Source organism: Carcharhinus amblyrhynchos, chromosome 5, assembly GCF_965287045.1.
Source record: "Carcharhinus amblyrhynchos chromosome 5, sCarAmb.v2.hapA, whole genome shotgun sequence".
NCBI classification, from domain to species: Eukaryota; Metazoa; Chordata; class Chondrichthyes; order Carcharhiniformes; family Carcharhinidae; genus Carcharhinus; species Carcharhinus amblyrhynchos.
Genome location: NC_137328.1, coordinates 37,483,722 through 37,508,106, shown reverse-complemented (window position 1 = coordinate 37,508,106; position 24,385 = coordinate 37,483,722). Strand labels below are relative to the sequence as shown.

General features: G+C 43.0%; 1 protein-coding gene across 4 annotated transcripts in view; it reads right to left on the bottom strand.

Moving 5' to 3' along the window:
- dennd4c (DENN/MADD domain containing 4C) overlaps positions 1 to 24,385 on the bottom strand; it is a 259,275-nt gene that overhangs the window by 107,415 nt on the left and 127,475 nt on the right. For all 4 annotated transcript variants that reach the window (XM_080188659.1, XM_080188657.1, XM_080188658.1 and 1 more), the window contains 8 exons: positions 17,134 to 17,303; positions 15,908 to 16,149; positions 12,096 to 12,162; positions 11,913 to 11,971; positions 9,971 to 10,115; positions 9,692 to 9,867; positions 6,228 to 6,328; positions 4,724 to 4,942 (listed from right to left, as the gene is read on the bottom strand). In XM_080188659.1, the coding sequence (XP_080044785.1) occupies positions 4,724 to 4,942; positions 6,228 to 6,328; positions 9,692 to 9,867; positions 9,971 to 10,115; positions 11,913 to 11,971; positions 12,096 to 12,162; positions 15,908 to 16,149; positions 17,134 to 17,303 (1,179 nt within the window). The remainder of the gene's footprint in view (positions 1 to 4,723; positions 4,943 to 6,227; positions 6,329 to 9,691; positions 9,868 to 9,970; positions 10,116 to 11,912; positions 11,972 to 12,095; positions 12,163 to 15,907; positions 16,150 to 17,133; positions 17,304 to 24,385) is intronic.

Below are 24,385 nucleotides of genomic sequence, written 5' to 3'. Positions count from 1 at the left end.
CAGAAAGGACAGTAGGACTAGGGGGCACAGCCTCAAGATAAAGGGGGGGTGGTTTAGAACGGAGTTGAGGAAGAACTTCTTCACTCAAAGGGTGGTGAATCTCTGGAATTCTCTGCCCGTTGAAGTGGTGGAGGCTACCTCGCTAAATATTTTTGAGACGCGGGTTGATGGGTTTTTGATAAGAGGGGGGATTAAGGGGTATGGGGAGAGGGCGGGAATGTGGAACTGAGCCACGACAGATCAGCCATGATCTTATTGAATGGCAGGGCAGGCTTGAAGGGCTAGATGGCCTACTCCTGCTCCTATTTCTTATGTTCTTATCTCATTGAAACATTCAAAGCCACGAAGAAGTTTGACATTGTTTTTTCCTGCTTGATGAATCTAGAACAAGGGGGCACGGTTTCAGGATTCAGATGAGGAGAAATTTCTTAACTCAATCTTTGGAATTCTCAACTCTGAATCTGGCTAAGTTAGGGGTTCCATTCGTAGATATGCAGGGTAGAATAGGTGTAGGGTGATGCGGTGGCACGGGCTCGTTGGGCCGAAGGGCCTGTTTCCCGTGCTGGGTTGTTCTTTGTAACTCCAGAGAGTTGTAGATGTGCCAACATTGGGTATATTCATGGCTGAGGTAGATTTTTGGACTCTGAGGAAATCAAGGGATATGGTGAGTTGGCAAGTCAATTCGACTGAGGGTGGCATCAAGAAGCCCTTGCGAAACTGGAATCAATGGGCATCAGGGAGCAAACTCTCCACTGGTTAGAGTCATTCCTAGTACATAGGAAGATGGTTGTAGTTGTGGACGGTCAGTCATCTCAGCTCCATGACACTTCTGCAGGAGTCCTGTAGGGTAGTGTCCTCGGCCCAACAATTTTCAGCTGCTTCATCAATGACCTTTCCGCTATCAGAAGTAGGGATGTTTGCTAATGATTGCACAATATTCAGCACACTTCGTGGCTACTCAGATACTGAAGCAGTCCATGTTCAAATGCAACAAGATCTGGGCAATATCCAGGCTTGGGCTGACAAGTGGCAAATAATATTCGTGCCACACAAATGCCAGGTGACAACCATCACCAGTAAGAGACACGAACCGCTGTCCCTTAACATTCAATGGTGTAACCAACACTGAATCTCCCACTGTCAACATCCTTGGGATTACCAATGATCAGAGTCAACTGGACTCACCACATAGACAAAGTGGCTAAAAGAGCAGAAACACTGCGGCGAGTAACTCATCTCCTGACTCCCCTAGAGAGTCTATCCACCATCGAGAAGGCACAAATCAGGAGTGCGATAGAATACTCCCCACTTGCCTGGATGGGTGCAACTCCAACAACACTCAAGAAGCTTGACAACTACCCAGGACAAAGCAGCCTGCTTGATTGGCACCACATCTACAAACATTCAATCTCTCCACCACTGACGCTCAGTAGCAACAGTGTATATTATCTACAAGATGCACTGCAGTAATTCACCAAAAAGGTTCTTGTGCAGCACCTTCCAAATCCATGACCACTTCCATCTGAAAGGACAAGGGCAGCAAATAAATGGGAAGACCACCACCTGCAAGTTCTCTCCAAGCCACTCACCATTCTGACTTGGAATTATATCACCATTCCTTCGCAGTCGCTGGATCAAAATCCTGGAATTCCCACCTTAATGGCATTGTGAGTCAACCCACAGAACACGGACTGTAGCGATTCAAGAAGGCAGCTCACTACCATCTTCTCAAGGACAACGAGGGATGGGCAATAAATGCTGGCCAGCCAGTGACGCCTATGTCCCACGAATGAATAAAAAAATTGAATGGTAGAATATGCTCGATGGGCCAAATCGTCTTGCCTGGTTTCTATGTAATAGCATGTTCTCATCAAACAACAAAATATTTTAAAATTAAGACTTGAAGTTAACATAAATTGTCAAACGATCACAAATGACTTCCAACTCCTAACAGCTTCCCAAGGCAAAAATTGAGCGTCACAAATTTTAAGCACTGTTCTTAGTCCACTTAATTCACTTTCTGAACATTGCTGTCAAAAACACATGATTACATATCAGAGATTTTTTTTCAAAATTTCCTCAAAATAACAATACCAGCTCTGTAAACAAAGGAGGAATTCTACATGCTTATAAAGATTATCTTAAAATAGGTCAGCACTATTCCATTTTAGCATGACAGAAAACTTGACAACTTCAGACCCCAATATGAGAAAATCATTATTTTCTGAAAAATATCCAGATTTCATTCTATTTCAATCCTACTATCTCAATAAACTAAGACAGAACACTACTCAATTCCAATATAAATCAAACCTAAAAGAATTGGTAGGCAAATGAAAAAGCAATTTGCGAAAAAGAGAATCAAAGAAAACAAAGCAGATACAAGAATTCCAATTCATTCTTACACAAAACAGAATCATATGGATGCCTGCCTGGAAATTTGCACTCATCAGATCACAGCTATGCTGCTATAATTAACTAGCTGGAATGTTACCTACTCTCACCAAGGAGGAAACCAAGTACATTCTCTAGCACACACCCTGAGTACTCCAAAATACTTCCTTGTGATCACTTTAACTGGCCATGGCAGAGATCTACAGATACTTCATCCATCCCCTTGCTTCGCCAAGAAATGCATCAATCATGAAGTGCATCATCAGGGTGGCACAGTGGTTAGCACCACTGCCTCAGGTATCCAGGTTCAATGCTGGCCTTGGGTGACAGTGTGTGGAGTTTGCACATTCTCCCCATGTCTGCATGGGTTTCTTTCAGGTGCTCCAGTTTGCTCCCATAATCCAAAGATGTTCTGGTTCGGTTGACTGGCCATGCTAAATTGACCCTTAATGTCAGGGGATTAGCAGGATATTATACATAGGGTTATGGGGATAGAGACTGGGTGGAATTGTTGTTGGTGCAGGCTCAATGGGCCAAATGGCCTCCTCCTGCATCGTAGGAATTCTACGATGTAAACATCTCTGCTGAATTTTTGGCCATCACCACGCCACTGCATGCCACATTCATTTGCTCCTAAAAATGCTCAAAGTAATAGTTTTATAAACAAACCAGTATTTCATTTGATTGATAATTTTGAGAGCCAAGACAATAACTGGGTAAACTACTGAACAGTGAGCACACATCAGATAAATAGAATTCAACAGCATCTTCCAAAGCTGCAACCTCCTTCACCTAAAATGACATGGGTGACAGCTACATGGAACACCACCACTTACAAATCTCTCTTCAAGCTACATGCCATCCTGAGTGAGAAATATATCGTCATTCCTTCACTTCTAACTGGATCATAACCTGGAACTCCAATTCTAACAGCACCAAGTGTACTTACACAACATGGACTCAAAAAAGCTCACCATCATCTTCACATCCACAAGGGCAATTAGGGATGGGCAATAAACACTGGGCTAGTCAGCAACACATTTGCTTCAGAACGAATCAATTTTAAAAACTCAATTTTCATTTGGCAAGATGTATAATTTCTAGCACAATTTTTTGGCCAGTGATCAGGAGGAAGCCAAAGAATGTGTACTTAATATTCAGTGCATCATACATGAATATGTTTACATTTTTCTTCCATCACAATATAAGTGTAGCCTTCTTCCACAACAGAAAATCATGTTCAAAATAAACAAAGAACTAATACAATAAGGAAATTCCTCATCACCATTTAAATCCATCAAACCAAATGGTGTAAATCTCCAACTAAAATTAATTAGGTACACTGAGTTCACATGCCATACAAGTGGCAGATGAACTTCAACATGGATAAATGTGTAGTGGTTCATTTTGTCAGGTCCAATGGGATGAAGGAACATAATATCAAGGGTAGCACTCTTAGCAGTGTAGAGGATCAGAAAGACCTTGGGGCCCGGGTCCATAGGACTCTCAAATTGGCCTCGGAGGTGGAGGATGTGGTCAAGAAGGCGTATGGTGTACTAGCCTTCATCATTCGAGGGATTGAGTTAAGGAGTCAAGAGATAATGCTGCAACTTTATAAGACCCTTGTCAGACCCCACTTGGAGTACTGTGCGCAGTTCTGGTCACCTCACTACAAGAAGGATATGGAAGCTATTGAAAAGGTGCCGAGGAGATTTACAAGGATGTTGCTTGGATTCGGTGGCGTGCCTTATAAGGATAGGTTGAGGGAGCTAGGTCTTTTCTCCCTGGAGAGAAAAAGGACGAGAGGTGACCTGATAGAGGTTTATAAGATGTTGAGAGGTATCGATAGGGTGGATTCTCAGAGGCTATTTCCCAGGGCTGAAATAGTCGCTACAAGGGGACACAGGTTTAAGGAGCTGGGGAGTAGGTACAGAGGAAATGTCAGGGGTAAGTTTTTCACCCAGAGGGTGGTGGGTGGGTGGAATCGGCTGCCGGAAGTGGTGGAGGCGAACTTGTTAGGGTCTTTTAAGAAACTTCTGGATGAGTACATGGGATTTAATGGGATTGAGGGTTATGGATAGGCCTGGTAGATAGGGATATGATCAGCGCAACTTGTGGGCCGAAGGGCCTGTTTGTGCTGTAGCGTTCTATGTTCTACTCTTAACTCAAATAAAACCTTTTCAATGAAACATTAGAGACGAACAGGCCAGAACTGTAATTTTGCTAGATTCAGTAGTTCACTGTTCAACTCCAAGCACAAGAATTGAATCAAATTGCCCACTGAGATGTTTAAATTCAATGCATTAGTTATGTTGGGTTTAAAAAATACCTTGCAGATCATAGAGGGAATTTGCAGAAGTAGTTTTTTCAGAAGGCGCCTGTGTTATCGGTTTGAGGTACGTTCTATAACCTTTCAACACTGAGGCCATGAAACGCAGAAAGGACTCTTGGACTTCCATTTCCAGTGAAGTCATCTTTTTATGCCATGAAAAGTCAGCCTCTATAGGTGTCATCTCGACAGCAGACCCTTCTTGTGCTCTCCTGTGAACTACAGAAACAGTAAAACTCACATCTAGAAGGCTGAGTAGTTACATTATTGACAATTAGACAAGTCTGCACTTGACTTCACTTTGAAAGTCAAGTCAGCCAACCTGAATTTAATTCAATGGAAAGATACTCAAGTGTGCTAATAAACAGATACCCAAGGCTACAAGAAAATAATTCACTTGATTGAAGCCATTATAAATTCCAATAACTTCTTTGAATTTATAAATAGTGCCTGAGGATAGGAAATGGAAAAGGTTATGATTATTTTGTACAAAGCAATGTTTAATCAACAACTGGGATAGCGTGTATAGATTTGGTCATCATAACAGAAAGATCCTTAAATCGGTGGGTTTTGAGGGGACTGAATAATATAAATTTGTCAGAATAGCAGGGTCACGAAATCATGGTTCAGGTGAAACGCTGAGACAATTTTCAATGATCAGAGACAGCTAAGAGATTTAATAGGGGTTTTTATATTACATATAATTTCCATTTGGCAAGCAGAGATAGACAAATTCCTGAGCTTGGGAATCAATGATATGGATCCATTAATTTAAAATGATCATGAATTAGAGAGCAGAAGATAACTTAAATTGCATGTTTTTAACCTCAAATCATTGGTGCATTTACTAGTACAACATACAGTCTCCATAAAGTTGCTCAACTCAAAAGCATTGATAATTCAATTTTAGCACTGAATCACTGTTTTGCAGCATTTTCATTGCTTAATTCAAACTAATGGATAATTCAATCTTTTAAGTACAAATCCTGGAATCAGTATGCAATATTTATAGTAGCTTTAAGTGATACTGGATGGGTACGTAAAAAAATGCCAAAAGTTGCTCAGCACACCTCATATCATGTTGGCTTTTCCATTCCTTATGGATCACTTGTAATAATAGACACCATAGCAAGCGTAGCGGTGCCATCATTTTCCTGGAAACCTGGGAAGTGGTGTGATAACTGTTGAGGTGATATAGCCTCAACATGAGCCATTGCTCCTCCTAAATATAGGACTAATGCCACGAAACTAAAAGCTTTGACAGAGTAAAAAAATTATAAAACTTTAACGTGAGTATAAAAGGGATGGATTTTTTTATAAAATTAAAATTGTACAGTTAGCAAAATATATAGATATCCACTTTCAGAATAACCATTTTTTTGGCAGTGGAAAAAAAAGGTAAATAGATTTCTAAAGAATTATTCCAAATTCCAACTGACATTACAATTTCTCAAACTTATGACTGTATGATATACAAAATGAAATTATCCCTTTGATTTCTTACTTAATGAAAGCTGATTTTGTAGGTTCACTAAGGAACTGAAGAGATTCTTCCCAGGCTTTTTTGGAAGCTGCTTCCAGCTTAAACTTTTCCGATCATCGGATCTGTAAAACAAAAATTAGAAGATTTTATTAATAACATACATTCCCAAATCAGATACAGGTGTACAATTAAGCATCATCTACTGTGCTTCAACGATGTACATCAACTCCAATCCGCATGTTGCAACTGAATGGAACATTAGGCCACATTTGGAATACTGCGTACAGTTCTTGTCACCACTCTACCAGAAGGACGTTGGAGCTTTGGTGAGTTTACAGAAAAGGTTTACCAGTACATTGTCTAGTTTGGAGGGTTTTAGCTATGAGGAGAGGTTGGATAAGCTTGTTTTTTTCCCTACTTGAGCAGTCTGAGAGGCAACTTGATAGAAGTTTACAAAATTATGAGAGGCATGGATAGAATGTATAGTTGGAGTTTTTTTTCCCCTACAGTAGAAATGTCAATTACTAGAGGACATAATTTTCAGGTAAAAGGAGGAAAAATTTAACAGAGATGAGAGGCAAGGCAAATTTTTTTTTATACATAAAGGGTGGCAAGTACCTGGAAGGCACTGGCAAAGGTGGTAGAAGCAGATACAATGGCAACGTTTAAGAACATCTTGACAGATCCATGAATAGATCGGGAATAGAGAGATACGGACTGTGTAGGAGCAAAAGGCCTTAGTTTAGAAAGGCATGTCTCAGTGTAGGCATGATGAGCCAAAGGGCCTGTTCCACAGAAACATAGAACATTACAACACAGTACAAGCCCTTCGGCCCTCAATGTTGTGCCGAGCTATGTCCAATCCCAAGATCAAGCCATCCCCTCCCTGTAATTCTGGAGTGCTCCATGTGCCTATCCAATAACCACTTGAAAGTTCCTAAAGTGTCCGACTCCACTAACACAGCAGGCAGTGCATTCCACACCCCAACCACACTCTAAGTGAAGAATCTACCTCGGACATCCCTCCTATATCGCCCACCATGAACCTTATAGTTATGCGTCCTAGTAACAGCTACATCCACCTGAGGAAATGGTCTCTGCATGTCCATTCTATCAATCCCTCTCAACATCTTATAAACCTCTATTAAGTCGTTCCTGGGCTGCACTGTTTTGTTCTTCTGGATCAAGCCCAACTGCAATACCAAGCCATCTTTATTCCCCCTTAGCACTGACAAAATTCAGTTCAGATTAGCTAAAATGAGTGTATGGCTCCAAGCAACAAGTTTTCTTGCAACTTCATCTACCTACCCTCAGACTTCCATGGATTTCCAGTGTACCAATGCCTGAAGTTAAATTTCTCACCCTCCTGTTCAAATTTTTCAATGTTCTTCTCCTCCCTGTACACACAATCTCCTGCAGCCTTAGTATGCTCCACAATCCCTTCCCGTGAGCTATGCTCCTCCAACTTTGGTCTCTTGTGAACACACCCCACCAACATTAGCCATTCTTTCAGCTATGATCCAAACTCTGGAACTCTCAATAAAACTCTATGCTTTTCTCCCCTCCAAAATGCTCCTTAAAGTTTACCTCTTGGACCAAACTTCTGGTCATCTGTCTGAAGATTTACTTGCTTAGCAGTTTACCTTGCCTCATTTACCTTCGTTAAACATCTGAGGATTTGAACTGAATTTTTGATTTGATATATTGTCACATGTATACAGTGAAAAAGTATTGTTTCTTGCATGCTATGCAGACAAAGCACACTGCTCATAGAGAAGCAAAGGAACGAATGCAGAACGCAGCATTACAGTCAGAGCTAGAGTGTAGAGAAAGATCAACTTAACATGAAGTAGGGATATTTAAAAGTCCTAATGGCAGCAGGGAAGAAGCTGTTTTTGAGTCAGTTGCTACGTGATCTCAGACTTTTGTACCTTTTCCCCAACGGAAAAAGGTAGAAGAAAGAATGTCCGGGGTGCATAGGGTCCTTGATTATCCTGGCTGCTTTTCCGAGGCAGCAGGAAGCGTGGATGGTGTCAATGGATGGGAGGCTGCTTTGTGTGATGGACTGGGCTTCATTCACAACCCTTTGTAATTTCTCACAGTCTTGGACAGAGCAGGAGCCACACCAATCTTTGATACAACCAGAAAGAATGCTTTCCATGGTGCCTGGCAAGTTGGAGTGAGTTGTAGTGGACATGCCAAATTTCTTTAGTCTCCTGAGAAAGTAGAGGTGTTGGTGGACTGTCTTAACTATAGCATCTGCATGGAGAGACCAGGACAGGTTGGTGGTGATCTAGACACCTAAAAATATGAAGCTCTCGACCATTTCTACTTTGTCTCCATTGACTGAGACAGGCCTCCACTACGCTTCTTGATTTTGATGACTATTTCCTTCATTTTGTTGACATTGCAGGAGAGATTATTGTTACCGTACCATTCATCAGATTCGCTCTCTCTTTCCGGCACCCGATCTCATTGTTTGAGATCTGGTCCACAATGGTGTCAACACAGTAAGAAGTCTGACAACACCAGGTTTAAGTCCAACTGATTTATTCGATAGTAAATTGGTTGGACTTAAACCTGGTGTTGGTAGACTTTTTACTGTGTTTACCCCAGTTCAAAGCTGGCATATCCACATCATGACCACAATGGTGTCATCAGCAAACTTGAAAGCCAAGTTGGAGGGGAATTTGGCCACACAGTCAAAAATGCATAAGGAGCTGAGGACACAGCCTTCTGGAGCACCGATGTTGAGGATGATCGTGGAGATGGTAGTGTTACATATCCTTACTGACTGCAGTCTGTGGGTTAGGAAGTCTAAGATCCAGTTGCAGAGGAAGGAGCTGAGCCCCAGGTCACAAAGTCTGGAATTTTATTGCTAACTTTCTTTCTCAATCCAGGGACTAATTTTACTAGGCTTTTCCCTTTGGTATAAAGGAAGAGAGATTTCTCCTAACATATTAAAACGATTTGAAGTCCTGTATGTTTGATTCTATTACAGTCTGTGATGGAATCATGATAGCTTGGCCTAGTTCTATATACCATCACAAACAGAATTAGCAAGGATAACTTTTTAAGCAATCAGTTATCATCTGTAAGGCATTACCTGAAAAGGCAGCAGAAACCGATTTAAATGTTTTCTTCCCCCACAAAGGAATTAAATACATTCATGGAAAAAAGAAATTTACAAGGCTATTGGGAAAGTGGAGTTCGCTAACTGAATAAGCTCAATCAAAGCGCTGGTAGACATGATATGACCTTCTGTGTTTATATGCTTCTAAGGACGTATAACTACCTTCATTAAACATGCATTCAAATGTTTAATTCTAATTGAGGAATTTCAAGGCTTATATTTCAGTGCTGATATTATTAATACATTTCCACTGCTTCTCTGGTGGTGGGAAGTCAGAGCTCAAAAGTCATCTTACAAATTAAGTCTCAAAAATAGCAAAGAAGCTATAGACTACATTAGTATGGATGCTTACAGATATATTGTATTTGTGTCCAGGTCCACACATACAACATCCGGAGGTGGATCATATAGATCAAAATAGCGTGAATCAACACCTACAATAAATGGAATTGGTGCATTGAGAACTCCAGCTAGGGACAATGGACAAAGTGGAATATATGGGCATTGCCAGTGGAAAGGGAAGATCATCTGGAACGAGAATGAAAAGCCAATTAGGTAAATTTTTAAATACAGAAAACCTTTTATCCTAAAACTCCAAATAGTTTTTAAGGTTAAACACACCAATACTTACAGTTACCACAGCTTCAGCCACACCTGTCAACACAGCAGGCCTCAGAGAGTGCAGCAGAACTTTGTTTTCCATCAAGACAAAATACAATAGAGTTGCACAGTTCTCAGCTCCCAAGTTCATTAGCAAAGTGCTAAAGTTTGCCCCTCTAAATAAATAGGCAAAGAAAAACATGTTTACAGATATCTTCATGTCAAACATTTGCAAGTTGGCTTTAAAAATGCAGGTGCACAACTTGGGTTGCAAATAGGTGGGTTGGGTAATGAATTCAGATAAAAATGCAAAGTTTGTTGAACAGATTGCCATAGAACAAAAAAAGTTCCCCAAGTTAAGCTATTATTCACATTATTCCTGGCCCAATAGGGTAGCAAAAAGTTCATCAAAGTGGCTTTTGTAAACTGCTGCAATAAATTAAGATAACATTATAGTACCAAACAACCATTGGCTGATCTCTCCTTTGAGGGAGAGAACTGACTGGTGGTAACAACTCAGGCAAGGACAAGGTTGAGAAGGCAGGTCTGCATGAATAATCTCAGCCTGTATGGGAATTGAACTTGCATCAGGAACGAGCTGCCCAGTTAACTAAGACAACTGACTTCCCTGTAATAAATTATACAATATGTAACAGTTCCTTTCTGTAATATGCTGCAGGATAGCATATTCCAAAACTGCTTAATGATTCAAAAATCCATGAAGTATTACCTCTCAAGACTAAAGTATTCCTGAAATCTTCATTAATTTCTTGATTAAATTTTTTTCCTCTCATCTTCCCAAAAATGACCTATATTATTGAAACTTTGCATGCACATGCTTAAGTGACAACAGTAGATAGTTTCAAGCCAATCACATCTATGCATCTCAATAGCTTGAGTTATTCTCCATGATTCTTCCTGTGAAATATCTCTAAATAATCAATCAAAGCAGGAAGTTATGGAATTAAAATATCTAGTTGCTACATCAGGTCAGCAAAAATTTCAGAAGTCGTCATTTCCGGCACCAACTTTTAAGCTCAACTCTTGCATGAAAAGTGAGCAAGTGTTCATAGAATAGCTGTTGCAAAGACTGTTCAAACTAACAAGCAGCGTTCAATCATTATTCCAATCAAAAGGAACAATAGGAACATCAAACATTATACACAAATCTGCTGCCAGAGGTTTTCCGGCCGCGCTCGCTGCAGGTCTGGAAAATCCCACCCAAGGTCAACAGACCATTGCATGGTCTGTGTGCCACCTGCTACAATTCCCATGGCAGGTGGACAGGAAAATTCCACCCAAATGCAAAAAAAGGTCACTTTTCAGGTTTTAGGCAGAAATAACCAGTGTCAGCACAGTTCATAACAGGAGAATAAAACAGATGCTCCCCACAGCCACCAAGAGATGCTTCTAACAAATTATAATGAGGCTGGGTGAAAAAAGGATCAGGTGCACCATGGTTCACACGTTGCTACAACTCATCGAAAATTATGGCATTGGGCAAGATCTGAAGACAGTAGGCACTCTAAATCATGCTTACACTTAGCACTTAGAGGATATGATTATGGTGGGGCGCAGCCAGGGAGACTGCAGAGAAGAACAGTTCTAGCCATTGAAAAAGCTTTGAACTTGTTCTGACTAGTTGCGTTCATAATATTTTACTTCATACTCGCTCAACAAGTTTGAAACTAATCAATTCTACATAAAATTAAGGTGGTTTATGGATTTGCAAATATTTTAAGTTTCTACTAAGTCTTTACGAAATCAGCTTAATAGTGCAAGTTAGTGCAAAATCAAAATAAAGCCAAATAAATTTTTTTGGTACAGATATGAGAAAGTGTGAAGCAAACAGAACAGTGATGAAAGCAGTAAAGTCAAATGAGACAAAATAAGGGAGCCTTCGTTAGGTTACATAAGTTAGGGGGAAGAAAAATCAAGTGATGGTCATCATAGTTTTTCTTATTCCAGCTTACCTTAAAGGCAAGGGTGTTGAAACTGGTTGAGACAGGATCAAGGCATCAAGTGCCGACAACTATAACACAGGAAAAAAAACTGTTCAGTATCCAGTTCATTTAAAAGTCATCATTCTTTTTATATCAAAAAAGTCAAATTTAACTCTCCACAGCTAATTTTGTATTGCTGTGCATACACATTACCTGAACTAAGATTCTTGGCCTCTGGGCTGATGGGAAGGGAACATTATGCATGAAGTGGGATATATGCCTATAAACAATATAAGAAAAGTCTCAAAAAAATGATAAATGGAAAAATAAAAGCGATAATTAGTATGCATTAAGCAGAAGTGTAAGCAAAAAACAGTACAATCACAGCAAATGTCTTAAGGCAGTATCAATCAGTATTCCACCTGTGACACAATCCTCATACTGACTGGCTGCATGTGAATTTCAACTAAATTTTAAAAACTAATCAACTTAAACAAAAATTATGGATAAATATTGGCACAAGTCAAGTCTCAAATTATGGTAAATAAACATAAAAGCCTATGGTTATCAGAAACTTGCCTGCGGCTTCTAGGTGCAAGAAAACGATTGCTCCCATTGAATGAATGGAATGCACTTGGCTCTCAAACCTCTAAACTTTGCTTTAAGATAAGAATTCCTACTTTACTTTTTCATGAAATGTCTAACATCAACAAACTGAACATAATTTTCTATTTCAAAGGAAGGCTCATGTACAATAACAGTGAAGCTGCGCCGAACTGATATAAAGATCTTTTTAGGCCCCCAACCAGAGCACTGCATCCGGATCTGGTGAGTGAGTGGTGGTGAGTGAGTGGAATCGGCTGCCGTCAGTGGTGGTGGAGGCGAACTCGCTGGGGTCTTTTAAAAGACTTCTGGATGAGTATATGGGGTTTTATGGGATTGGGGGTTATAGATAGGTGTTGATGTGATCGGCGCAACTCGTGGGCCGAAGGGCCTGTTTGTGCTGTAGTGTTCTATGTTCTATCTGATACCCATACATAAAGGTGTGATGGTCCCAGAGAGGATGCAAAGGTTTACCAGGATGGTTCCAGGGATTTTTTTTAAATTACAAGGCTGGGACTGTTTTCCTTGAAGCATAGGAAATTGAGGGGAGATTTGACAACATTATTGTCACAGGTGCAGCTAAGGTAGCTGATTGGGGACAGAGGCTAAGATTTTGGATAGGAGACACAGAAAGCCATGAGGAAGAACTTTAATTAAATATATAAAAGGGACAATAAAGAAAGTAGTAAAGTTGCCATTGTCCCAGATGGCCACTGGCTTCTCTTCCCTTTCAGGAGGAGAAGTGACTGGTGGTGATGTACTGTGAGGGGCAAGTTTGAGAATGTGAGCCTTCACGAATAACCTCAGCTGGTACTGAGGTTGAACCACCACTCTGCATCACAAGCCAGCATCCAACCGAGATAACCGGCTCCTGGAACGTGGTAATAACCTGGACCTCACCGGCCAAAAGAATGATAGATGCAAAAATGGGAGATGATTTCAAAAATAAATTGGGTATCTGAAGGAAATAAACACGCAGGGTTGCAGAAACAGAGCGAGGGAGTGAGATTGACTGGATTGTTCTGCAGGAAGTCATGGTCTGAAAGAAAACTGATATGGGGGAAAAATAAAATGTGACAGTGACACAATAGTGGTTGCTCTTTTGAGGTATATTTTGGAGCCAAGTACAGGCAGTTTACTACAGATCTAACTATACTATGTTTGATGTGATACTGTTCCATGTTAGCAAATTTTTTTCCCATTAACACTACCTGACCTCATTATATAGTAAAAAGTCTGACAACACCAGGTTTTAGTCCAACCTATTTATTTGATAATATTCTCACAAGCTTTCGAGGGGTTACCCTCTTCGTCAGGTGAATGGGTAACCCCTCGAAAGCTTGTGAGAATATTATCAAATAAATAGGTTGGACTAAAACCTGGTGTTGTCAGACTTTTTACTGTGTTTACGCCAGTCCAACGCCGGCATACCCACATCCTCATTATATAGTACAGATTTTTTTAATGCTGAAGTTACTAGTATTACAAATTAAAATTAATTAATATTCTTCCGACTAATCTACCACTCACCAAGTTCAAACCTTTAATTCATCTAAAACTCTGGCCCCATTAGCCTATTTGACATCAAATCCTACTCTTGTTCTCTCCTATCCTAGATAACCTTAATTGATTCTCTTAACTTCAATTTAAAATTCTCATCCTGGTGTTTAATATCTTCATGGTCTCACTTCTTTCCATCACTAACCTTCTCCTGTGCAACACCACAGACTCTCCATTTATTTAGCTCAGAGCTCTTATGCATCTCTCCCTTCACCTCAGAATTGGTGCTATGTTTGAAATGCCTCAGACTGAAACATGAAATTCCTTCCATGAACCCCTCCACAAATTCTGTCATTTTGGTCTCTTACTTCAAGGCCTTGCTCAAAATATACCTTATTTATCATTTTTTTTGTTAGATCAGCATTTATTTTTTGCTTGATTATGCCTTTAAGCACTTTGGGGTGTTTGATACTCAAGGTACTATATAAATGCAAGGTGTACATAAACAGATGTTCAGTAACCACTACAATCTCAACTCAGAAGCATTGCTCAAATCACAGTGTATAATGCAATCTCTAAGCAGAATGCAAGCTCCCTGTACCTGAGCATAAATTTCAGAGACAAGCATATGTTTGGCTGGCTCACAGAGGCATCTCTGACTAGCCCTTTCTGTAATCAGCAACCCACAGGCTACACACTTGAGACAGGCATCTCCATCACCCATTAAAATCAGTGGTGACAAGTGAGGCCCTTATTTGGATCTCAATTCCCTCCATAAAGGCCTCAGTTGGGCCACGGAATGAGGCCAACCCAATGCCTCCCTACCACCCAGGAAAATCATGGTGAGACAGGCAGGCATAGCACCCTAATATTCAGGTGCGCCTGTTTTCCCACTTGCGGATAGCCTATAAAATTCAATCCCATGTTAAAAAAAACGAGATTACGAATATCTTTCTATGTTATTGGTCCCCAATACCATGAATCTGGCAAGAAATAGTAAATATTTTGCTTTTCTGATAAGCCTACAGAAAGGTTTGCAACATTTTGAGTCATTAAAAGCTCAGTCAATGGTCAGCCTTTATGTTGAAAAATACATTTTCTAGCCCATTAATCCCAAACTACCAGATTGTGGTAGTGAGAGCTGTCATATTCCAGGTTCTGTAATGCAGCCCTCATAGAGCAAACACATTTGGATGACACAAACTTGCAGTACATGATAAATAAATGCAGAACTAACCCTGAACATAGAAATAACTAAGAACAACAGGTCAAATAAAGGCAGTAACTGGATGGATATGAATGGAAAAGAAAATGTTGAAATCAATGTAGAATGTTTTATCACTGTTTTGAAAAGATAAAACAATTTCAATTGCTTTACGGCTTTATAATGTTTTGTCACTGTTTTATGTCTCAGGCACATATTCATATCAAGTTCACACACTTACAGTTAGATATTCCAACATTAATCTCTTAAACCTGGAATGCTTGAGACTAATCCATTTTTAGATCTTGAGATTTCCTGGGTTTTGGTAGAGTGTAAAATAATTGTAGCACTAAGCTAGTTGCAAGGAAGCAAAATAGCACTGGAATCAAAGGAGTAGCAACAGCTTGGCTGCGTAATGAAGTTATTCGGTGCCTTGGATGCCAAATAGATAGGATAGGAGGGAGGGCACAGAGGAGAAAATAACCCAACCTCAATGACCAAAGCACCTGTTGTGGCTGAGACAGATCGGGGTACAAATATTTTTTTAAAAAAAACATTCACCATCTTGCATCAGTTTGATCGGCTTGCCCAATCGCACATCATTAATATCAGTCATGAAAATTTAACTAGATGAGCAAAATTAGCAGTTTTAAAACTTCGTAATTTTTGAAACATAGAACATCTAATAAAGCAGATTTACATTAGAAAGTATACATACTTTTCAATGGGCAAAGGATGAGGTCCAGAGACAGAAAGCTTGTACAAAAACATCAAGAATTTGCGGAATGCCTCAAAAAAAGGCCAGCGTGAGAGAAGACAGATACATTTGTTGGTGTGCACAGTCTTGGATGTGATTAGCTTCTTGCCCACAGCAGTGATGAGGCCTAGTTGCACGAGTTGTTTCTCAGTAAGAAGTTCCACTGGATAGGACTCATAAAACTGGATAGCTGCACCATATACCTGGTACAAACGTATCTGAAATTAGTCTCTCAAAATACAAAGACAATTCTAAATTGTACAGACCCCTCCAAACAGGAATCCATTTTTATTGGGCTTGGTCAAAGATTGAACCATTTAACCAACATATCCTATATATTTTGATGAAAGGGTACTGAGAAACTATGTGCTGAAAAAAGTAATACTTGTAGATGACAAGAGTGCCAAAATTGTATCATATAAATATTAATGTAATATTTAAGTTATAGACTTCCATTCATTTGGAGAGGATGCATCAGGTTTATCTTGGTTGCTAAAATTGCTAGTCATTATCCTGCATTCTTTAAAATTACATGTATTTTAAGACAAATGTCTTTCTGGATTTGCCATGAAGGGCATTATGACATCCTATTTCAGAAATCTGCACTGCATTTTTGCCTTAATTATAAAATACAGTGTCTCAAATGTGGACATTGTCAATTACAAACCTCAGAATACAGTCAGTTTCCTGTTGCATACTAAGACTGCAGCTTACATCTTCAGCACGCTTGAGTTTCAGAACATAGTAAATAAACAGAGCGATAAGAACTTGCACTTATACAGCATCTTCCACAACCACAGGGTGTCTAAAGACCTTAGCAGTCAATGACTCGTTTTATAAAGAGCCGTCATTGCATTTAATTTAGGGAAACAGCAGCCTATTTAGAAATTGCGGTTTCACAAACAGTAATGAAGTAGACAACAATTACTTGTTTTAGTGGTATTGGTTGAAGGCAGATTATCAGAAAACCGAATTCAAATGTTTTCCTTTAAATAATAAGCAATCTTTCACATTCAACCAAGAGGGCAGATGGGATCTCTCATCTCAATGAGAAGAAGATGCCATGAAGATCCATTACTAAATTTCAAAAACCTCTGTTGCTTTTTGTAAAATATGATTATTTGTCTCAGTTTACTGTTTGTATACAAGAGACATGAAACAAGATTTTTTTTTCACTCCAGGCTTACCTTCTCTGCTGATGAGGCAGTTAACACGAAGGTAGAGAAAACTGGCAGTGGATATTTTGTTTGGGGAGCCCAACACTCAATTGTAGCTCCCATGGGGAGACAGAACAGAGGAACTGACTTAGAGAGTGGAAACAATTCGTAATCGTCTTCAGGATATCTGCATATCAATCCTGAAAAAGAGGTATAGTATAGAATGCACTTTTTAAAATACATAACTTCAAGTAAAATGCAGCTCAGTTTAAAATCTGTCACCAAATTTACTCTGACAACCAGCAAGACTGGAGTAATGTAAAACGTTGTAGATTTACTAATCCCAATATAGCCAAATAAAGCTTCAGGAACCAATCCAGATGAGCCATAATATTCAACAGTCATAAAGCTTGATATTTTTGGGGTAAAGAAATCAATTTACATCAATTGCTCAATTCCAGTTTTTTCAGCCTGAAGTGATCTGGTTACAGGATTTTTTAACCAAATTACACACACTTGTTAAATCCTCAGGACCTGATGAAGTGTGTCCCAGGACGTTGTAGGTGGTTAGTGATGAAATTGTGGGTCCCCAAGCAGAAATATTTGAATCATCAACAGCCACAGATGAGGTGCCTGAAGACTGAAGGGTAGCAAATGTTGTGCCTTTGTTTAAGAAGGGCTGCAGGGAAAAGCCTGGGAACAGCAGGCTGGTGAGCCGAATGTCTGTCGTGAGTAAATTGTTAGAAGGTATTCTGACAGACAGGATCTACAGGCATTTCGAGAAGCAAGGATTGATTAGGGACAATCAGCATGGCTTTGTGAGTGGAAAATCATGTCTCACAAATTTGAGTTTTTTGATGCAGTAACCAAAAAAGTAGATGAGGGCAGTGCAGTTGACTTTAGCAAGGCCTTTGACAATGTACCACATGGTAGATTGTTGCATAAGGTTAAATCTCTCAGGATCCAGCATGAAGTAGCCAAATGGTTACAAAATTGGCTTGATGACAAAAGACAGAGAGGTGGTGGTTGTAGAGGGTTGTTTTTCCAAACTGAAGGCCTGTAACCAGCAATGTGCCTCAAGGATCAGTGCTGGGTCCACAGTTACTTGTCATTATATATTAATGATCTGGATGAGAATTTAGGAGGCATGGTTAGTAAATTTGCTGATGAGACCAAGGTTGGAGTGGACATTGAAGGTGGTTATTTAGGAATGCAATGGGATGATCAATTGGGCCAGTGGGTTGATGAATAGCAGGTAGAGTTTAATTTAGACCAATGCAAGGTGATGCATTTTGGTAGATCGAACCAGTGCAGGGCTTACTCAGTTAAATGGTGGGATTTTGGGGAGAGTTATGAACAAAGAGATCCAGAGATACAGGTTCATAGCTCCTTGAAAGTGGAGTTGCAGATGGACAGAGTGGTGAAGAAGGCATTTGGCATGCTTGGTTTCATTAGTCAGAACACTGAATACTAGAGTTGGGACATCTTATTGAAGTTGTACAAGGCGTTGATAAGGCCACACTTGGAATACCATGTACAGTTCTGGTCACCCAATTATAGAAAGGATATTAAACTGAAAAGATTTACTAGGATGCCATCGGGACTTGATGGTTTGAGTTATGAGATTGGGACTTTTTCCCCTGGAACATAGGAGACCTAGGGGTGATCTTATGGAGGTCTATAAGATAACAAGGGGCATCAGCTAGATAGTCAACACCTTTTCCCCAAAGGTAGGGGAATCTAAAACCACATTGGTTTAAGGTGAGAGGGAAGAGATACAAAAGGGTCCAGAGGGGCAATTTTTTCACACAGGGTGATGTGTGTCTGGAACAAGCTGCCAGAGGTGATAGCCGAAGCAGATACAATTTTGTCTTAGGTAAGGGTAGAGGGATATGGGCCCCAACATGGGCAATCGGGACTAGCTTAGCAGCCTTCCATTGTTTGCTGGAGCAGAGGAGTGAAGGAGCAGAGAGAGAGATAAGAATTTACCTGTTAAAAACCTGATTTAAATAAGTTTAAAGCACTTTGTTCCTTGTAGAACTGTTTAAATCATTTAAAAGCATTTTTGCGGGCTTTTTGTATTTACCGCTTTAAGAATTGTAAGGGAGTGGTTAGAAGGGAGTTGTGGCCCAGCAAGCTTTAAATCAGCGCCAGGTTTAAAAAGAGGCCTGGTGTAGACAGCGGGCAGCGGAGTGAGTGGGAAGCAGAGTGAGCTACTAGGGCTTAATATCAAAAGGGCTGGGGAGAAAAAGGGCCAGGTAAGTTCGTGTGGAAATTTTCAATACTACTACAGCGAATAATGGAGGGGCATGTGATGTGTTGTTTCTGTATGATGTGGGAACTGGTGGACCCCAGGGCCCTTCCCAGTGACCATGTCCGCAGTAAGTGCAGGTTGCTGGAGGAACTCCAGCTCAAGGTAGATGAGCTGGCCTCTGAGCTACAGACACTGAGGCACATCAGGGGGAGAGAGGGTGCCATTGTCAATGGGGTGCAAGAGACATCCACCCCCCCTAGACTGGCTAACTCTAAGGGTCAGGAACAAGAGGGGGGTGGGGAGAGGAGGAAGGGGGGTGGGGAGAGGAGGAAGGGGGGTGGGGAGAGGAGGAAGGGGGGTGGGGAGAGGAGGAAGGGGGGTGGGGAGAGGAGGAAGGGGGGTGGGGAGAGGAGGAAGGGGGGTGGGGAGAGGAGGAAGGGGGGTGGGGAGAGGAGGAAGGGGGGTGGGGAGAGGAGGAAGGGGGGTGGGGAGAGGAGGAAGGGGGGTGGGGAGAGGAGGAAGGGGGGTGGGGAGAGGAGGAAGGGGGGTGGGGAGAGGAGGAAGGGGGGTGGGGAGAGGAGGAAGGGGGGTGGGGAGAGGAGGAAGGGGGGTGGGGAGAGGAGGAAGGGGGGTGGGGAGAGGAGGAAGGGGGGTGGGGAGAGGAGGAAGGGGGGTGGGGAGAGGAGGAAGGGGGGTGGGGAGAGGAGGAAGGGGGGTGGGGAGAGGAGGAAGGGGGGTGGGGAGAGGAGGAAGGGGGGTGGGGAGAGGAGGAAGGGGGGTGGGGAGAGGAGGAAGGGGGGTGGGGAGAGGAGGAAGGGGGGTGGGGAGAGGAGGAAGGGGGGTGGGGAGAGGAGGAAGGGGGGTGGGGAGAGGAGGAAGGGGGGTGGGGAGAGGAGGAAGGGGGGTGGGGAGAGGAGGAAGGGGGGTGGGGAGAGGAGGAAGGGGGGTGGGGAGAGGAGGAAGGGGGGTGGGGAGAGGAGGAAGGGGGGTGGGGAGAGGAGGAAGGGGGGTGGGGAGAGGAGGAAGGGGGGTGGGGAGAGGAGGAAGGGGGGTGGGGAGAGGAGGAAGGGGGGTGGGGAGAGGAGGAAGGGGGGTGGGGAGAGGAGGAAGGGGGGTGGGGAGAGGAGGAAGGGGGGTGGGGAGAGGAGGAAGGGGGGTGGGGAGAGGAGGAAGGGGGGTGGGGAGAGGAGGAAGGGGGGTGGGGAGAGGAGGAAGGGGGGTGGGGAGAGGAGGAAGGGGGGTGGGGAGCAGAGGCCTCAGCCTCTCGATCTGCATAACAGGTTTGAGGTTCTTGCTTCCAGTGTGGACGAGAACGAGGGAGGTGAGGTCGGTGAGCAAACTGCACACGGTACAGTGATGCAGCAGGACATAGGCAAGGAGAAGGTGAAAAGGAACATAGTAGTAGTTGGGGATAATGGGGTGAAGGGTATTGACACTGTCCTTTGTCACAACGACAAAGTGCACAGAAGGGTGTGTTGTCTGCCTGGTGCTCGGGTCCGGGATGTCGCATCTGGGCTGCAGAGGAACCTGGAGTGGGAGGGTGAGAATCCGGTCGTTGTGGTACATGTGGGTGCCAATGACGTAGGCAAAATGCGAACTGAGGATCTGGGGAGGGAGTATGAGAAGCTGGGAATGGAATTAAAAAGTAGAACCGACAAGGTGGTTATCTCTGGGCTACTGCCTGAACCGAGTGCAGACAGGCATAAGGTTGATAGGATTAAGGAAGTGAATGGGTGGCTCAGGGATTGGTGTGGGAGGAATGGGTTTGCATTTATGGGGCATTGGCATCAGTATTGGGGTAGGTGGGACCTGTTCGGGCGGGATGGGTTGAGTCTGGATCGTGCTGGGACCAGAGTGCTGGCGAATAGAGTAAAGAGGGCTGTAGACAGGGCTTTAAACTAATTAGGGGGGTGGGGGGAGGGTGCAAGGGTAGGTGACATTACGGGGTTGAAAGTTAAGGAGAGGGTACAGGTAAGGGAAGAGGCCGAAGATGTCCCAATAATAGGAGTAGGGGGTGTGAGTATGGTTGGTGGCGTTACGGCAAATAGGGTCCAGGTGAAGGCTGGGATGAAGGCACTTTATCTGAATGCACGAAGCATTCAGAATAAAGTGGATGAGCTGGTGGCGCAGATCGGCACAAATGGATATGATCTGGTGGCCATTACAGAGACGTGGCTGCAAGGTGACAGGGACTGGGAGCTGAATGTCCAGGGATATCAAGTGTTTAGGAAGGATAGGTGGGAGGAAAAAGGTGGGGGGGGGCGTAGCTCTGCTGATTAAGGACAGCATCAGGGTGGCAGCAAGGGATGATATTGGAGCCAAGGAGCAGAACGTGGAATCGTTGTGGGTAGAGATTAGGAACAGCAAAGGGAGGAAGACGCTGGTGGGTGTCGTCTATAGGCCCCCCGAATAATGATCTGGAGGTGGGGCGGGCTGTTAACGCGCAAATAAGTGCGGCGTGCAGGAACGGGACGGCTGTAATTATGGGGGATTTCAATCTACATATAGATTGGTCGACCCATGTTGGACGCGGTGCGCTCGAGGAGGAGTTCTTGGAACGCTGCTGGGATAGTTTCCTGGAACAGTGTGTGTTGGAGCCGACGAGGGAGCGAGCTATCTTGGATCTGGTGTTACGTAATGATGATGTGGGTATGCCGGCGTTGGACTGGCGTAAACACAGTAAAAAGTCTGACAACACCAGGTTTTAGTCCAACCTATTTATTTGATAATATTCTCACTAGCTTTCGAGGGGACAGCCTCTTCGTCAGGTGAATGGAGAGTTCTGGCCTCAGACAGAGCATATAAAGCACAGACAGTTTAGAGATTAGGCTGTCCCCTCGAAAGCTAGTGAGAATATTATCAAATAAATAGGTTGGACTAAAACCTGGTGTTACGTAATGAGGCAGGTACAATTAGGGACCTTGCGGTGAAGGATCCTCTTGGGGAGAGCGATCATTGTATGGTGGAGTTTCTGGTGCAGATGGGGGAGGAGAAAGTGGGTTCCCGTTTGCGCGTCCTTTGTTTGATCAGAGGGGAGTGCGGTAGGATGAGAGAAGAATTGGCGAATGTGGACTGGGGGAGCGTGTGGGAAGGTACGTCTGCTGAGGAGCAGTGGAGGATCTTTAAGGAGATCTTTCTTGGTGCTCAGCAGAAATTTATTCCGATGGTCAAAAAGGACCGTAGGAGGAGAGGTAATAAGCCGTGGATAATGAAGGAGGTGAAGGAAAGTGTTAAATTAAAAACGGAGGCGTTTAGAGTAGCTAAGAGTAGTGGGCGAGAAGAGGATTGGGAGAGGTTTAAATGTCAACAAAGATTGACAAAGAAGTTGATAAAGAAGGGTAGGAGAAACTATGAAGCTGGGCTAGCGCTTAATATAAAAAAGGATAGCAAGAGTTTTTATAAATATATAAAAAGGAAGAGGCTGGCGAGGGTGAACGTTGGTCCCTTAGAGGATGAGAAGGGGGACTTAGTGGTAGGGGATGGGGATATGGCTGAGGTCTTGAATAACTTTTTTGTTTCTGTCTTCACGAAGGAGGACGTGAATAATTTGCCAGGTGTTAGAGATGGAAAGGTGGTAGGACTGGAGGGTCTTAATGACATTACTGTTACTAGAGAGGCGGTGCTCGACAGACTGGAGGGGCTGATTGTGGACAAGTCGCCAGGACCAGATGGAATGCATCCGGGGGTTCTGAAAGAAATGGCGGAAGTGATAGTGGATGCCTTGGTGGTTATTTTCCAGACGTCGCTGGATTCCGGGGAAGTGCCGGAAGATTGGAAAACGGCTAATGTTACGCCGTTGTTTAAGAAAGGTGCCAGGCAAAAGGCAGGGAATTATAGGCCGGTTAGTTTAACGTCTGTTGTAGGTAAAATGTTAGAATCCGTCATCAAGTAGGAAATAGCGAGGCATCTTGAGGGGAATTGCTTGATAGAGCAGACGCAGCACAGTTTCGTTAAGGGGAAGTCATGTCTGACAAATTTACTGGAGTTCTATGAGGATGTGTCTAGGGCGGTGGATAGAGGAGAGCCGGTGGATGTGGTCTTTCTTGATTTTCAGAAGGCGTTTGACAAGGTACCTCACAAGAGGTTATTGCAGAAGGTCAGGGGACATGGAGTTGGGGGTAGGGTGTTAGCGTGGATAGAGGATTGGTTGTCAAATAGGAGGCAGAGAGTGGGGGTCAATGGGCGCTATTCGGATTGGCGGATGATGACTAGTGGAGTGCCCCAGGGGTCAGTGCTGGGGCCTCAGCTATTTACCATTTATACAGATGATCTGGAGGAGGGAACCGAGTGTATGGTGTCGAAATTTGCTGATGACACCAAGATTGGTGGAACAGCAAATTGTGCGGAGGGTGTGGAGAGTCTGCAGAAGGATCTAGATAGGCTGGGCGAATGGGCCAGGAACTGGCAAATGGAATTTAATGTTGGCAAGTGCGAGGTGGTCCACTTTGGTATGAATAATGGTAGGAAGGACTATTACTTAAGTGGTGAAAAACTGCAGCAGGCGACGGTGCAAAGGGACCTCGGGGTCCTTGTGCATGAGTCGCAAAAACCCAGCTTGCAGGTGCAGCAGGTGGTCAGGAAGGCGAATGGGATGCTGGCCTTCATAGTGAGGGGGATTGAATATAAAAGTAGGGAGGTCTTGCTGCGGCTGTATAGGGCATTGGTGAGGCCGCAGCTGGAGTACTGTGTGCAGTTTTGGGCGCCGTACTTACACAAGGATATTTTGGCCTTGGAGGGAGTGCAGAGGAGGTTTACTAGGCTGATGCCGGAGTTGAGGGGGTTGAGCTATGAGGAGAGGCTGAATAAATTAGGCTTGTACTCGTTAAGAGTTTAGAAGAATGAGGGGAGATCTCATTGAGACGTATAAGATGATGAATGGGATGGATAGGATAGAGGTGGAGAGACTCTTCCCGCTCAGAAAGGATAGAGGACTAGGGGGCACAGCCTCAAGATAAAGGGGGGGGGGGTTTAGAACGGAGTTGAGGAGGAACTTCTTCACTCAAAGGGTGGTGAATCTCTGGAATTCTC